The sequence below is a fragment of the Cydia pomonella genome, chromosome 11 (assembly GCF_033807575.1).
Source record: "Cydia pomonella isolate Wapato2018A chromosome 11, ilCydPomo1, whole genome shotgun sequence".
Lineage (NCBI taxonomy): Eukaryota > Metazoa > Arthropoda > Insecta > Lepidoptera > Tortricidae > Cydia > Cydia pomonella.
In genome coordinates this window covers 9,776,762-9,790,438 of record NC_084713.1, presented here as the reverse complement: position 1 = coordinate 9,790,438, position 13,677 = coordinate 9,776,762, and the positions used below count along the sequence as shown (strand labels likewise).

Genomic DNA, 13,677 nt, shown 5'->3' with positions numbered 1-13,677 from the left:
AAACCGACTTCAATAAGATAAAATAAAATATTATCCCGTGTCATATGCGCTAGCAACTGATGCGTTTGAAGTCGGTGCCAAACGAAATAGTTACAATACTGGTTATATACTGGTTCTTTCTTTCTTGTCGAACTACACCGCGGTTGGCATTCGGTTTGACAGCGTGTTGACGCTTTTAAAATTTTGCTTGGTACCGACTTCAAACGTATCAGTTGCCAGCACATATGACACGGGAATCACGGGATAATATTTTATTTTATCCTTTTTGAAGTAGGTTTTTCATATTTATATTTTAAATTGATTAGACTAATTTTACACGCGCTAATTCTGGCTGACACGACCAAAAAGCCTTTCTTCTACGTTAAGGAAAAAACGACATTAGGTCGAGGTGTAAAATGAAACTACATATTTATTTACATTGTGATGTACATTTTTTACAAATATGAGCCTTATTTATTTCAGAGTAAAAGATACTACAGGAATTTAGAGTGGTTTGGCGAACCATTATCTATTATCACAAAAAACTGTTTTTAAATATAAGTATCTAAGTATAGTTAGAGAAATGGTTGGCCGCCGACTCGCCGATATATACATGTAATTTACATGTAGAGGTATTTACCATTAACTTTTTATGTACATGTACAAATCAGATAAACTAAACTAAATTATAATTATCGAAATTAATGATAATAATAATTAGAAAAAACCAAAAACTTAAACTAAAATAAAAATTCACCTCTCGGCAAGGTGTCGTAGATGCTGGCAGCATTACCCCGTTGGATTGCAATACTAATGCGCTATGCGAGGAAGCTGCCAGCCCTACGGTCTCCAGTCGTATCGATAAAGCCTCTTTGGCAAAGCACCGGGACCCCACGGGCCGAGTTTTTCCTCACCAAAAGGGGTAAAACTATATACTTGGCCGATACGGCTGTACTTAGCTCTTTTTAGAGGTTATTTAGAATAAACTTGGAACCTTAAATAGTTGGAATAAACTTGCACATTGTTCAGCGTTAGCCAATTTATCAAATCTTAACATTAGGTTACATACTTTCAGGTTTTACTGAATATTCAATTCAAAATCAAGTATTACAATAAGTATAAGTACTTAATACAATTTTGCACTAAAGCCTACGCAAATTCTTGGGATTAGTTGTCAAGCGGACGCTACGTGACAAAAAGCCGGGACAGTGCTAGGAGGCAGAAGACTCATTTGCTATATTTAGTCTGCTTTCTTTAACTATAAAGTACTACGCCATACATTTTCTATGCAAGAAACAAATGAGCGTTTCATACTGTTTCCTATGAGCAGTATTTCATAGTAAAAAAAAACTTAGACTTAGTTTAGCGCACGCCTTAAAGCCCTGAATTAACGATTAACACTCACAGCCTTACCATGAGTCTGCAGTAGCCGTAGTTGCTAGAGGCTGCGCAAACGCAATCGCCAACGGTCACTACTATTGCCACTACAGCAACTGCAAACTAATGGCAAAAAATCAGGCCTACAGTTCTCTGGGTCCAATAGTAACCCTACTGGCTACTAACTGGGAACTGATAAACTACTTTTTAATACCTATTTTTCACGAATACGACGCGACGGGAAACTACGGAATGGAACACTACACTGAGCAAGTGAGCATGGCCCGATATGCTCTTTTCGGTTCTTTATTTTTTATTTGGTTAGTATTAATTTTGATATTTATTTTAGAGAAACGTAGAGAACCGTTATCTTATTGTTGCAGTTCCATTACCTATGCTTTCATCTACACGATACCTATGAAGTGTGCGAGCCAGCCTGTGCCACCGTTGTTCATATTCGTTACAAATACAATTTTCACGTAATTATCATCGCTGGTATAATCTGCTGGAGTCTCATCGCAATACGTAGATATTATGTCTCCATTTCGTTTAACCAGTTTCACATAGTTTTCATTGCACACAGCACCCAAGTCGAATATCGAGAAATGTAATCTTAGTTTAGTACCTATAAGTGTTTCCAATTCCCACTCACAGTTGTTCTTCTGACGGTAGACATTTGGATACAGGGGACTTGACACTAGTCCGAACTCGTTTTGCATTTTTCCGCCGCAGCCTTGTCCTTTGTTTGTTATAATATAATTTAAATCGTAGCCAACGCGGTCACCGTCTACTTGATGGTTATGGAAGAGAAGGTACCTTCCAGTTGAAAATACTGCTAATTCGGAGTCGTACTCCCCTGACACTTTGACTAAACTTCTTGAGCTCGTTTTATCACCGTCGAACACTTCCAAGTACACGTTTTCATTCCAGTAATCGGGATTAACATGAATAAAATAAGCCGATATAGTGTAATTTTCAGGAGCGGTAATTAGCGTGTAACAATCTTTTTCAGTTTCATCAATATCTCGTCGTGGTGCTCTAATGCGGCCTTGTGATTCAGTGTAGTTTCTACCACAAAATTCCACTTGCGACACTTCTATTTCGAACCCTCTATGTTGTTTGGAATCGAAATCAGGAGAAGTATGTACATTTACAACGGTAGTACCATATAAATAATAATCCCCAGAATTTTGAGTACCGCACAGTTGTAGTTCTTTTGGTAAAGTTAATGTTTCCTCAAAGTAGTAAGGTGTATCAAATACGTCTTTATTTCCGTGTTCATGAATGTAATCTGAGCCTAGACTTAGGTTTCGTGGTGAATTCTGGCCAGATATAGTAAGTTTGTCTGCTGTACACTGGTTTCTATCAAGGTCGCCAGGTCGAAGGTCTAGTTGATTAATTCTTACATGAATTGCTCTGTAAGAATATTCAGACGACGGAATAAATTCATATACACAATTCAATCCTCGGGGAATGGAGCCTGTATGGTAACCTGGAGAGCGTATAACCAGCTTTTGCGTAGATACTGAGAAAGTAGACTGACCGCAAACATTAGGAATGGCAGTTAAACGAATCCTGAACCCCGAACTGTTAATTTCACCATCCGTCGATAGCCTAATGCTCATTTGGTTTCCAGACGAAATTACTTGAGTCGGTGTTGTATGACCGCAGTATACACCAATTTGGGTACTATCTGGATTTAACCCATCCCTGATTTCAACAAAGTCACAATCGCACTTGCTATATCCCAAAGCTGTCTGGTTGACATTCTGGCAAGGGGCTACATGAAAACTGATGAATTCTAGTTTGATAACTCGGTCGTCTGGTGCTGTTACGGACCAGTGACAATCCAAGAAATTTTCGTAAACACTACTACTATTTATGAGTGGAGATGACAACGTTTCAGATAATATCTTTTCTGTTAAACTGATATATCCACCACAACCAACAGATTCTCCGTAGCTAAAGAAAATACCAGCTTTAAATCCCTCATAGTTGACACTTCCGTCCGTTACGAAGTGTAAGAGCATTTTGTTACCAGTGCCCCTAAAAACTGTGATTTCATTTTGAAGGAAACCGCAAGTTTTAATTATACGATTGTTATAGTCAAGTAAATGTCCGTTATATAATTCTATGTAATCGTAAGAGCACGAACGCCCTTCAATCTTTATGGTGGTGAATTTTACAATGACGATTTTATTGGCAGGAGCCTCGATAAACCACGTGCAGTTCAAGTTTCTATCATAATTCTCGCCTTCACCGGATGATATGACAGTTGGTTTTGTCACATTGCCACCACATGAAAAAAGCGAATAGGATAATTTAAAACCTTTTCTCTGGATAAATCTGTCTGTTCTAAATCGAATCGTTATTTTGTCTCCGTAACGATTAGATGTGGGTGTTTCCGTGCCGCAGTATGTATTATCAGAATAATAATACATATTATCAGCAGAAATAGAAACGTTATCATAAGAACATTCAGGATATGTCCCTTCAAGTTCAAACTCTAGGAATTTTAATGCGATTTTCTGCCCCGGAGCTGAAATTTCATAGCTGCAATCTAATGATGGCATATAGTTATCAGGAAACCCGGGGCTGTACAAAATTTGTTCTTTTTCTTTGGCTTTGTATTTACCTCCACAGATTGGGGTCCATATAGCTTTGAAACCGTCTAGATTAGTATCGCTATCTGTCCGTAGAACTACTTTCATTCTGTTGTTAGTAGAATTGTAAACGGGTGGCAAATTGCGGCCACAGACTCGAGCTATTTCTGTGTAAGAGTTATCGTCCCAGTCGTAAATAATAACCATATCTTTTGTGCAGTTCGGTGTGTCTTCTATAACGAAGCGGTCTATAAAATTCAATGATACTCTATTGCCTACGTTAGCTTCTATTTCCCATGCGCATTCTTGATTTTCAATATAGTTCTTGGGATAATTGGGGGATGTAAACATTCTATAAAACCTGTTAAGATATCCTCCACATTGGTGGTTAACAATTTCTGCCATAACTTTAATGGAAGTTTTGTTTTGAATATTAGAATGGTATTGAATATAAATTTCACTGAACGACATAACTAAATCGGTAGTTTGAATTTTGTCTCTACAGTAATCTCCAATAATGGGTTGATAAGCTTCTAAGCCTTGGCTAATCTGAATAAACTCATCAGAACAACTTAATTGAAATGAACCTTCAATTTTGATCTTAATCCTATTTCCTGAAGATCCTCGAAGTATCCAGGCACAGTCTAGTGAATCATTATAATTATTTGGCACATTTAGAACATTAACAGACTCCTCTCCTACTGTTACTACTCCACCACAAGGTTGTAATTTCCAATCAAGATGGAAGTTAAGAAATGTCCCTTTATTTTGAGTTGCCTTTAAGTCTATACCATCTGAAGGTATACGAAATTGTAGTTCATTATTACCGCAGAGTTCTCTTTTGAATATGACATTTTTATCAGTCATTACGGCATTAATACTTAGTTTAGGGTCGCTATAGAGGCATCGAGTTCTAGCTAAAGATGAATTGACTTTGGCATTGATTAATATTGTGCTGAATTTAACATTGTTAACATTTTCATTGTCATCATCTTGATTTTCAATACTATATCTGCGATAGCTCCAATCGCAAGAGTAGGATCTGTTCAGGACTGGTGACGCCAATTCGCCGCTGTCGCCCTTTAAGGTACCGCCACATAATGCCAGTTCATTTGAGCTGAACTTTGCTTTGAACCTGTTATGTTCCGAAGATAATGGAGACATCAATATATAAACAGCAAGCTTATTTCCAGATGATTCAAATATTTTCCCTGGATTCAAATCCTTGTTCGTAATGCTTTGGACTAAAGTTTGGAAACGGTTGTCATTGTAAATTGCTATTCGATAAGTATCCGTACCTAAGTTGTAATCCTCGATCTCTAAACGTACTCTCCTGGATGTATCAGGAACAGTGATAATCCAGTAACAGTAGTGCATTGTGGTTTTTCTAGGATATCCAGGAGTCATTATGTAGCCTTCTGGTGTTGTAATGGGTCCGCCACACATGGGTCTGGACGAATTGAATGTGAACCGAAATCCTTTTGAATCTGGATTGTGATAGTAAGATCGTTTACCAACATAGTATTTAATGATAACCTCGTTAGAAGATGTTTCAATAGGTGCGTATAAATCTTCTGTGTCCTCATTGCAGAATGTTTTTAATGTCGTGTTGTCCAATATTCTTATATTTGCATTGTATTGGTTTTCAATGCCGTCTGCAATTGTGACTTTGGTAGCGCATAAAACTACGGATTCAGGCAAGTCCATAGTCTGTGGTTTTAGATGGAAAACATAGCCGGGATATCCTGTTATACGCCATTCACATATTGTGCCTTCACTGAGTGGAGTTAAGTGAGGAAATCCGGGCGACGACACTTCTCCCGAATTAGCAACTATCGTTCCACCGCAAACATCGATCGATACGTTAGCTTTCAGACCACGGTTCGGGATATCACTTTGAGTGACGTATCGGATATAAAGGCTATTACTAATGGACTTGATGGATCCAGGTTTGTCATTACAATATCGTCCTATAAGTGGAGCCACACTCGATACACCGTTTCTAACCTCAAGGGCTTCCTTTTTGCAGTCAGTGTCGTATTTTAAATCAAAGTCAGAAAAATCTATTCTTAATATTTCTCCCACAGGGCCGCTAAAAACCCAAATACATTCAGAATATGGCAGGGGAATAGAGGGATAGTTGGGAGTACTGAAGACCTCCCAGCTATGATCGGTATCTAATGTGGAAGTCACTCCGCATTCTATGTTTTTCTCTTCATAGTGTAATCGAAAAGTTTGCACTTGGGCTTGGTTTCGTATGCTATTGAAAGTTACAAAGAGAGCGTTACTAGATGTCTCCAATTCTCCACGCTTTTCGTGCGAGTACCCGCAATATTTACCACTTCCTAAAAGAGGGGCCTCCTCAGAATCACCATTACGAACAGTAACGTACTTATAACAGTCGTTGTCTCTATTAGTAATGTTAAACTGCTCAAATTTAAATTTTATCACTCGGCCTGGGCGAACTTTAATTCTCCACTGGCATTTTATGTTAGGTAGGTATCCTTGCGATAACTCTTGCCAAGTGACTCCGATTTCACCAGATGATTCTGATATATGGCCACCGCATTTTGAAGACACAAGGGCTCTGAAACCCTTTTCAGTCATCGAGTAGTCACTTTTGAAAATCAGTTTCATGAAAGAAGTTTCAATCTTGATGTTTTGGGTTCCTTCATTTGTGCATACAAATTCTTTTATGGGTTTCCATTCCATCCCGGTATCTGAGCCCATTACGGAAACGTAGTCAGCGAAACAGTTTGGCCTTTCTTCAAGCTGAAAGTCAAGGAACTCCAAAGATATGTGTTGGCCGGGTAGAGATTTATATAACCACTCACACATTAACTCATCAGCGTATGACTCAGGGTAACCTGGAGACTTCACAGTAACTGTTTTCCCTGGTCGTATTAGTTCAGTTATATTTGAACCACAGTTGATGGGTTCAGGTGATTCGATCTCAGTAGAGCTTTCAGCCCATCGGATGTGAAATATAGATCCAGTGTTGGAATTGTCTAATTTAAGTTTAATAAATACGACACTTCTGGATGTTCTGACTTCCTTAGTACCGATCTGTATTCCGCAAAGCTCTTGCAGAACCGGAGCACTATCATCAAATCCGTCGTATATTGCCAAATGATTTGAGCAGCGTGTTCCATATGTATGTATTTCAAGACGGTCCACGATAAGAGATAATGATTCACCTGTCGACATAATTCTCCAAGTGTATTCACCTGTTCCTTCATATGAAGCAGGATACAACGGAGAAGATATCTCACCATTCTCTAAACCGGTGATTTCATTCCCATGCAGAAAACCGTAATGCGCTAGAAATCCTGTTCCAGCATTTTTACTGTCGCTGTGGAATTTCATATATATTTTAGTAGCTGAAGTCGTATTTGTTGGTATAAGGTTTCCACAATATACTCCTATTAACCGACCGGCTCCGTTATTTTCTCGTAATTCAAGATAGTCTTCATTACAACCCTCGGAAAATGCCAAATCGAATTTTTCAAATATAACGTACACTCTGTTACCCGGTGATGTACTTAGGATCCATTCGCAGTCCGCACTACCTGGGTATGCTAGAGGATAGTTAGGTGAAGCTATTGTGCCCTGTTCTGATGTATAGGATCCGCCACAAGCATTGCTTAGACTAGTGTAGTGAGCAGAAAACTGACCAGTGATATTATTGCCATAAGTGCCTAGTTCAATGGTGAGTGCACTTCCTTGACTCACTATCGTTTGAGGCACTTTATTTCCGCAATATTCACCAATAACGGGTCCATATTCATCATTTCCTTCCAGAATTCGAAGGTAGGAAGAAGGGCAGTTCCTATTACTAACGATATCATAGTTTTTAGGAATTGAAATGTGAGTTATGGTAAGAGTAATTTTCTGATCAGGTCTTGGCGCTACTAAAGTCCATGTACAACTTCGGTTTGAGTGGTTTAAGTATTTATCACTAGTGATAATACCGTCAGACTGAACGGTGATAAACGCTCCGCAAGTCATAGAAAAGTTAGCCTTGAAACCTTTAGATGTTCCGTAACTGTTGGACATGAACTGTACAGCTACTCTATTAGAGTTTGATATATATTTAGTAACTCCAGACCTAGGGCATATTAGCTTAGAATAATTATTGCTACTATATATATTATAGCCTTCATAAATCTTGATAAAATCATGGCAGTCGTCATCATTGACAAATGACGAGTACAGGTCAATATCCAGAAAATTTATTTCAATACGATGATATTTAGGAACAGAGATATGCCAAATACAGTCTGTGTCTGTATCATAATTTTGAGGATAATTTTTGGACATGAACATTCCCGTCGGAGAAATAAGTCTACCTCCGCATCCAGTTTGATAACTGCTATATTGGGATTTGAAATAAGCTCCCCTAAGATTCGACTTTTTGACGTAACGTACCAGCAAAATGTTGCTGTTTGATTGGACTGAAGAGGACTGACGACGGCACAATTTTGTAATCAGTGGGGAGCTCAAAGTTGGTCCACTATAAATTTCAATGGCATCAGTAGTACAATTGTTTGTTTCCGTTAAATATATATCCGTAAATGTAATAGAAATAGTTCTACCAAGGGGTGCCTGTAATAACCATTCGCATTCCATCTCTTCATCGGACATTTCATTTATATCCGATGAAAATGTTCCATAAGATTTCTGTAAAATCCCTCCGCAGCCGTGTCTCACCCACTCCAATCGAAAGCCGGTGGCTGCCATAAAACCGGATGTTACTAATTTAATTTGCAAAACGTTACTCTTAGTGGTGAATGCAGCCGGAATTGTAAATCCACAAAGCTTTTGAGAAAAGTCACTATCAGGTAATTGCCTGATTTGTAAGTAATCTTGACCGCAGTCGTCTGATACACGCATGATTCCATGTTGAGGCGAACTCCAAGGCCTATAACCACTTGTCGCTATAACGCTACGGTATACCGGATACCTTCTGATGAATAATGATTTGTAGATATCAAAATGCGTATAAGTAACGTTAATTTTGTGTCCTTTTGGAACAGTAATAGTCCACAAGCAGTTTAAGTTACCCTGATACTTGCCCGGGAAATCAGGACTTTCCAAAACACCGTAACTGCCAGTTATATTGTTATTACAAACAGTATTGTAATTTAGATAAAATCCTTTGCTACCAATGTATATATCTGACCTAAATTTAATGTAAGCGTAGTTCGAAGAAGTTACTATTCTATTCACGGCAGGTGACATTTCGCAGTACCTACCTAAAGTGGGGTCGTTTACCGTAAGGCCATCGAATATTTCAACGTAATCGTCCCTACAATCCGGTGTCCGTTCTAAATCTAGATCAATGAAGGAAATTTTAATTCGTGACCCAGGATTAGTCACAACTTTGTAGAAGCATTCTGCGTTGTCGTTATAGGTCTGTGGATAGTTCGGTGAAGATATCGACCCAGATGCACTTGTAAGCGTTCCACCACAACCTGTGATTGTACCGTCCCATTCAATTTTGAATCCCCTGCCTTGTAAATAAGCGTCAGAATGAAAATGAACAGAAATGGTGTTACCGAGAGATTTGAAAGTTTTGGATTGGAAACTTCCGCAGAACTTTCCTGCTGGTGGAGAGTTTGCTGACGCGCCGTTTTTTATTTCTAAAAAGTCCCCGCTGTCACACGATCCTCGTGATGGTAGTTCTAGATCAAACTGAGATATATTTAGAATAATTTGTTGACCAACAGGTACTGTAATGGTCCAAGTACAATCACGATTTCGTTCATATGGGTTAGGCCATCCTGGCGAATATATATAGCCGTGAGTTTTGATATAGTTTCCACCACAATGTAGTTTCGCATCTAAGAAAGAATACAGCACGGAAAAACCAGTTTTTCGTATGCTGGAATCTGAATGGAACCTCAGCATCAAACGATTAGTAGTAGAAGTCAGGGCAGGCGGAAGAGTGGTACCGCAGTACTTCTGCGGATCATCATTTTGATTGGTATCATCGAACTCAATTATTTCTAGATAATCACTTTCACAGTCATCCATGTCTTCTAAGTCAAATCTGTTCCATGTTAGTTTTACAAGAAATCCTTCAGGAGCTGATAAAATCCAAGTACAGGTTTGGTGATTTTCGTAGTTTTCATGAATTGATTTAGGATGATTTATTAGTCCAGTATTATCTCTGTAAATACCTCCACATTTTGTGTCGATTGTCGAGTAATTTGCGTAGAATCCAGTGCCAGAGAGGCTCATATCAGAACTGAACCTAATGTACATGAAATTATGAGTAGATATCAATGTGGGTGGCATGTGCTCTGAGCCTCCGCAGTATCTGCCCATCGAAGTCGCGTTTACATCAGGACCGTCACGTATTTCAACATTGTCGTAGCGGCAGTTATCTCCGATTTCCTCGAGATTAAAATCTTGGAAAGTTAGTATAATAGCTTTACCGGGAATAGTATGGATGACATACTCGCATACTCTGTTTGCTGGGTAATTATTAGGGTAACTTGGCGACTTAATGACACCGCTATCTCCGAATATTGTGTGTTGGCAGACGGATTCATATATTATTTTAAAACCTTCAGAGGCTACGTTATAGTCGGTATGAAACTTAATAAATATACTATTAGATGAAGATATAAAAGGGGTTTTCGGATATGTATTGCCGCAGAATTTGCCATATAGTCTCGAGTCGGGCGAGGGTCCATCATAAATTTTAAGGTAGTCGTACCTACAATGGATTGAGCGTTCTAACGCAAAAGATAAAAATGTAATACGGATTTTAGTTTCCGGTCCAGTTTGAATTTTGTAGTCGCAGATTAAATTATGTAGATATGTGCCATTAAATGACGGAGAGACGATTTCTCCTCTGTCCATAGTGTACAAGCCGCCACATCCCGGGTGTCCATCGGTAGGAGCATACGAAATTTGAAAGCCGTTTCCGGACCCGTAAGCATCAGAATGAAAGTGAATTAGGATATCTGAGCCAACCGAGTGAATGGGCGCGGGAAGGGTTGAATTGCAATATTTAGCAAGTAGTGGGTCGGTGCTTTGTTCTCCGTCATAAATAGCAATATAATCAAAACTACAGTTAGAATGTTTTTCTATGTCTAGTTCATAAAAATGCAATTGTATTCGTTTGTTAAGATTGGTTTGCAAGTGCCAGTAACAATCTCTGTTAGGAGGATATTTGCCTGGCGAACCCGGAGAACTGATACGGCCATGTTTAGTAGCGTCTATTTCTCCACCGCAAACTGGAGGAATACTAGTCCAATGCAAAGCAAATCCGTCTTTATTAATTGAACTATCGGATATAAACCAGAAATATAAATAATTCTGATTAGAGACTATGTTACCTCCTTTCGGAAATGAACTCCCACAAAACCTCCCAATAAGTTGACTTGCCGAGGTACGACCATCGTGTATTTGCAAAAAATCATAATTGCAATCTGGATTGTCTTCTAAATTGAATTTACTAAACGTGACATTAATAACTTTATCAGGAACTGTACGGATTACCCAAGCGCACTTGGAGTCGTGAGTATATGAACTATTGTGCAAAGGATAGTAAAGGCTACCTTCTTCATTGTCCAATATGCCGCCGCAGGTTCGGACTTGAGTGTCGCACAGATCCCCGGTGTATTGTGCCAAGCATTCGCACCTGAAGCCTTTACTCATGCTGGAATCCTGTCTGCAAACTCCACCGTTGTAACAGGGGTTGCTTGCGCAGTGGTCAGTAGGTGCGTCGCAGTGGGCGCCGCCGTAGCCATTGTAACAGATGCAAGTGTAGCCTTGACGTAGAACATGACATCGTCCGTGAACACACGGATTACTTTCGCAGCCTTGGGTAGAATTGCCTCCAGTAGAAACATAGCAACCGTGGGGCCCCACGCCATCACCTGCCATGCCGGCGGGACACACGCATGGACTTGTCTGACCGAGGAAACCAGGGTTGTCGATGCATTGGGCCGAGGGATGACAACCGCCGCGGTTGACGCTACACGTACCTCTCCAGCTGCAGGTAATTCCATCTCCAATATAGCCGGGTGGACAATTTCCGCATATACGAGAGCCAATAGTATTATGACATGTGACTAACGGGCTGCAGCCACCGTTCGGGATTGTCATGCATTCATCAATGTCAGAGCAAATATAGCCGTCACCTTCATAGCCGGGTGGACAAGTGCCGCACCTGAACGATCCCGGGGTGTTGATACATTCGACTCTTGGGTTTACAGAGCAATGAAGTCCTTGGCTGGGATCGCATTCGTTGACGTCTATTAAACACGCGGAGCCAGTGTCATTTTGCGTCCACCCTTGATTACAGAAACATGTGATACCAGTTCCGGTTTTTGCTTCAACGCACGTTCCGTGGCCGCATATTTCATAGTTACCACCAGAACAATCTTTTTGTTTTCTAGTACAATGGACGCCGAACCATCCAAACTTGCATTGGCATTCATACGATCCCGGTTTATTGATACAAGATGCGCCATTCTGGCAGCCTAAGTCTGTTCCGGCAAAGTTCCGGCATTCGTTGACATCCACATCGCAATCGGTTCCTTCCCAATTAGATGGACATAGGCAGTGATAGCCTCCCACCAACGTTAAACAGGTGCCGCCGTGAGCACATGGATTTGACTGGCACGCGTCTCTCGTCAATGAGCTTATTTGAGTTTCGAGATGAGTAATTCTTGTGATCATTCTATTCGTTCTTCTCCATATCATGGACATGTTCGTTCGAGCATTATTTGCCGATATGCTATCACGATTCTCTAGGTTGTCTAATCTACGTAATATGTCCATTATATCAGATCGATAATTACCTGCATCATAATTTGAAGCAGGGCCAGAAGGTACAATGCTAGGAGAACTGCTCCGGTTAAAGGCAAGCAAGTCTGTATCGCCGACGAACACTTTCGACCTGGGACCATTAGGGAGTAGATATATATTTTTGTCCAAAGCCGGCTGCAGTATTAAATCGCCATCTGAAGTCTTGATTTTGGGTCGGTCTTGATAAACTTCACAGTCGAGGAGCATAAACCAGACGGTTAAGAAGAGATATTTTATAAGTAGAGCGGACATGTTGTCCTGAGTGGCCGAAGGAGCCGCTGTGACTGACTAGCTTGCACCTCTCTCGATGCTGACATTGTTGACACAGGGGGCGTTACCCGCAGCTGGTGTAGTGATCTAATCACTGCATGTTCCGCCCCTTGATGATTAGTTTAGGCCATGTGTTTCTAGAAACTTCTGAATATAAAACAAATTGAACTTTATTACGTTTGACTTGTAGTGCAAAATGTTTGGTCAGGCGGACGGTGTTATGTTGCATTTATTTTGACCAGGATGCATTAGGTATCGAATCGATGATTGTGTCACGTCAATGGTTATTACACGTTATTGATCTCCAAATACAGACATGAATGTAGAAAGCGCTTTATTTTTTTAATTACGTACGAGTAGCTCATTAGGTACACAAGTATAACTCGTGATCAAGAGTGAGGTTTTAGATTAAATTCGGAATAGTTATGGAAAACGCTAACCCAGACACATTGAAAGTATTATTTTATTATTATTAAGTATGGAAAATGCCCAATATCAAGAGGGGGCAAAATTTCAAAGTCTAGTGACTAGGTCAAGTGGGGTATCATTTGAAAGAGCTCAAATTGTTCATTCCAAAACATTTTTTTTCCATAGAGAAATAAAATTGATTTATGAATGAAAT

General features: G+C 39.8%; 1 protein-coding gene across 1 annotated transcript; it reads right to left on the bottom strand.

Annotated features, from left to right (window-relative positions):
- Positions 1-391: 391 nt before the first annotated feature.
- Positions 392-13,464, bottom strand: LOC133522793 (cubilin-like). Its single transcript, XM_061858240.1, has one exon. The coding sequence runs from the start codon at positions 13,035-13,037 to the stop codon at positions 1,761-1,763; it is 11,277 nt and encodes a 3,758-aa protein (XP_061714224.1). The 5' UTR covers positions 13,038-13,464; the 3' UTR covers positions 392-1,760.
- Between the last annotated feature and the right edge of the window lie 213 nt (positions 13,465-13,677).

Excerpts from the sequence above, each read along its gene's own strand:
- LOC133522793 (XM_061858240.1), bottom strand. The coding sequence starts at position 13,037 with ATGTCCGCTCTACTTATAAAATATCTCTTCTTAACCGTCTGGTTTATG.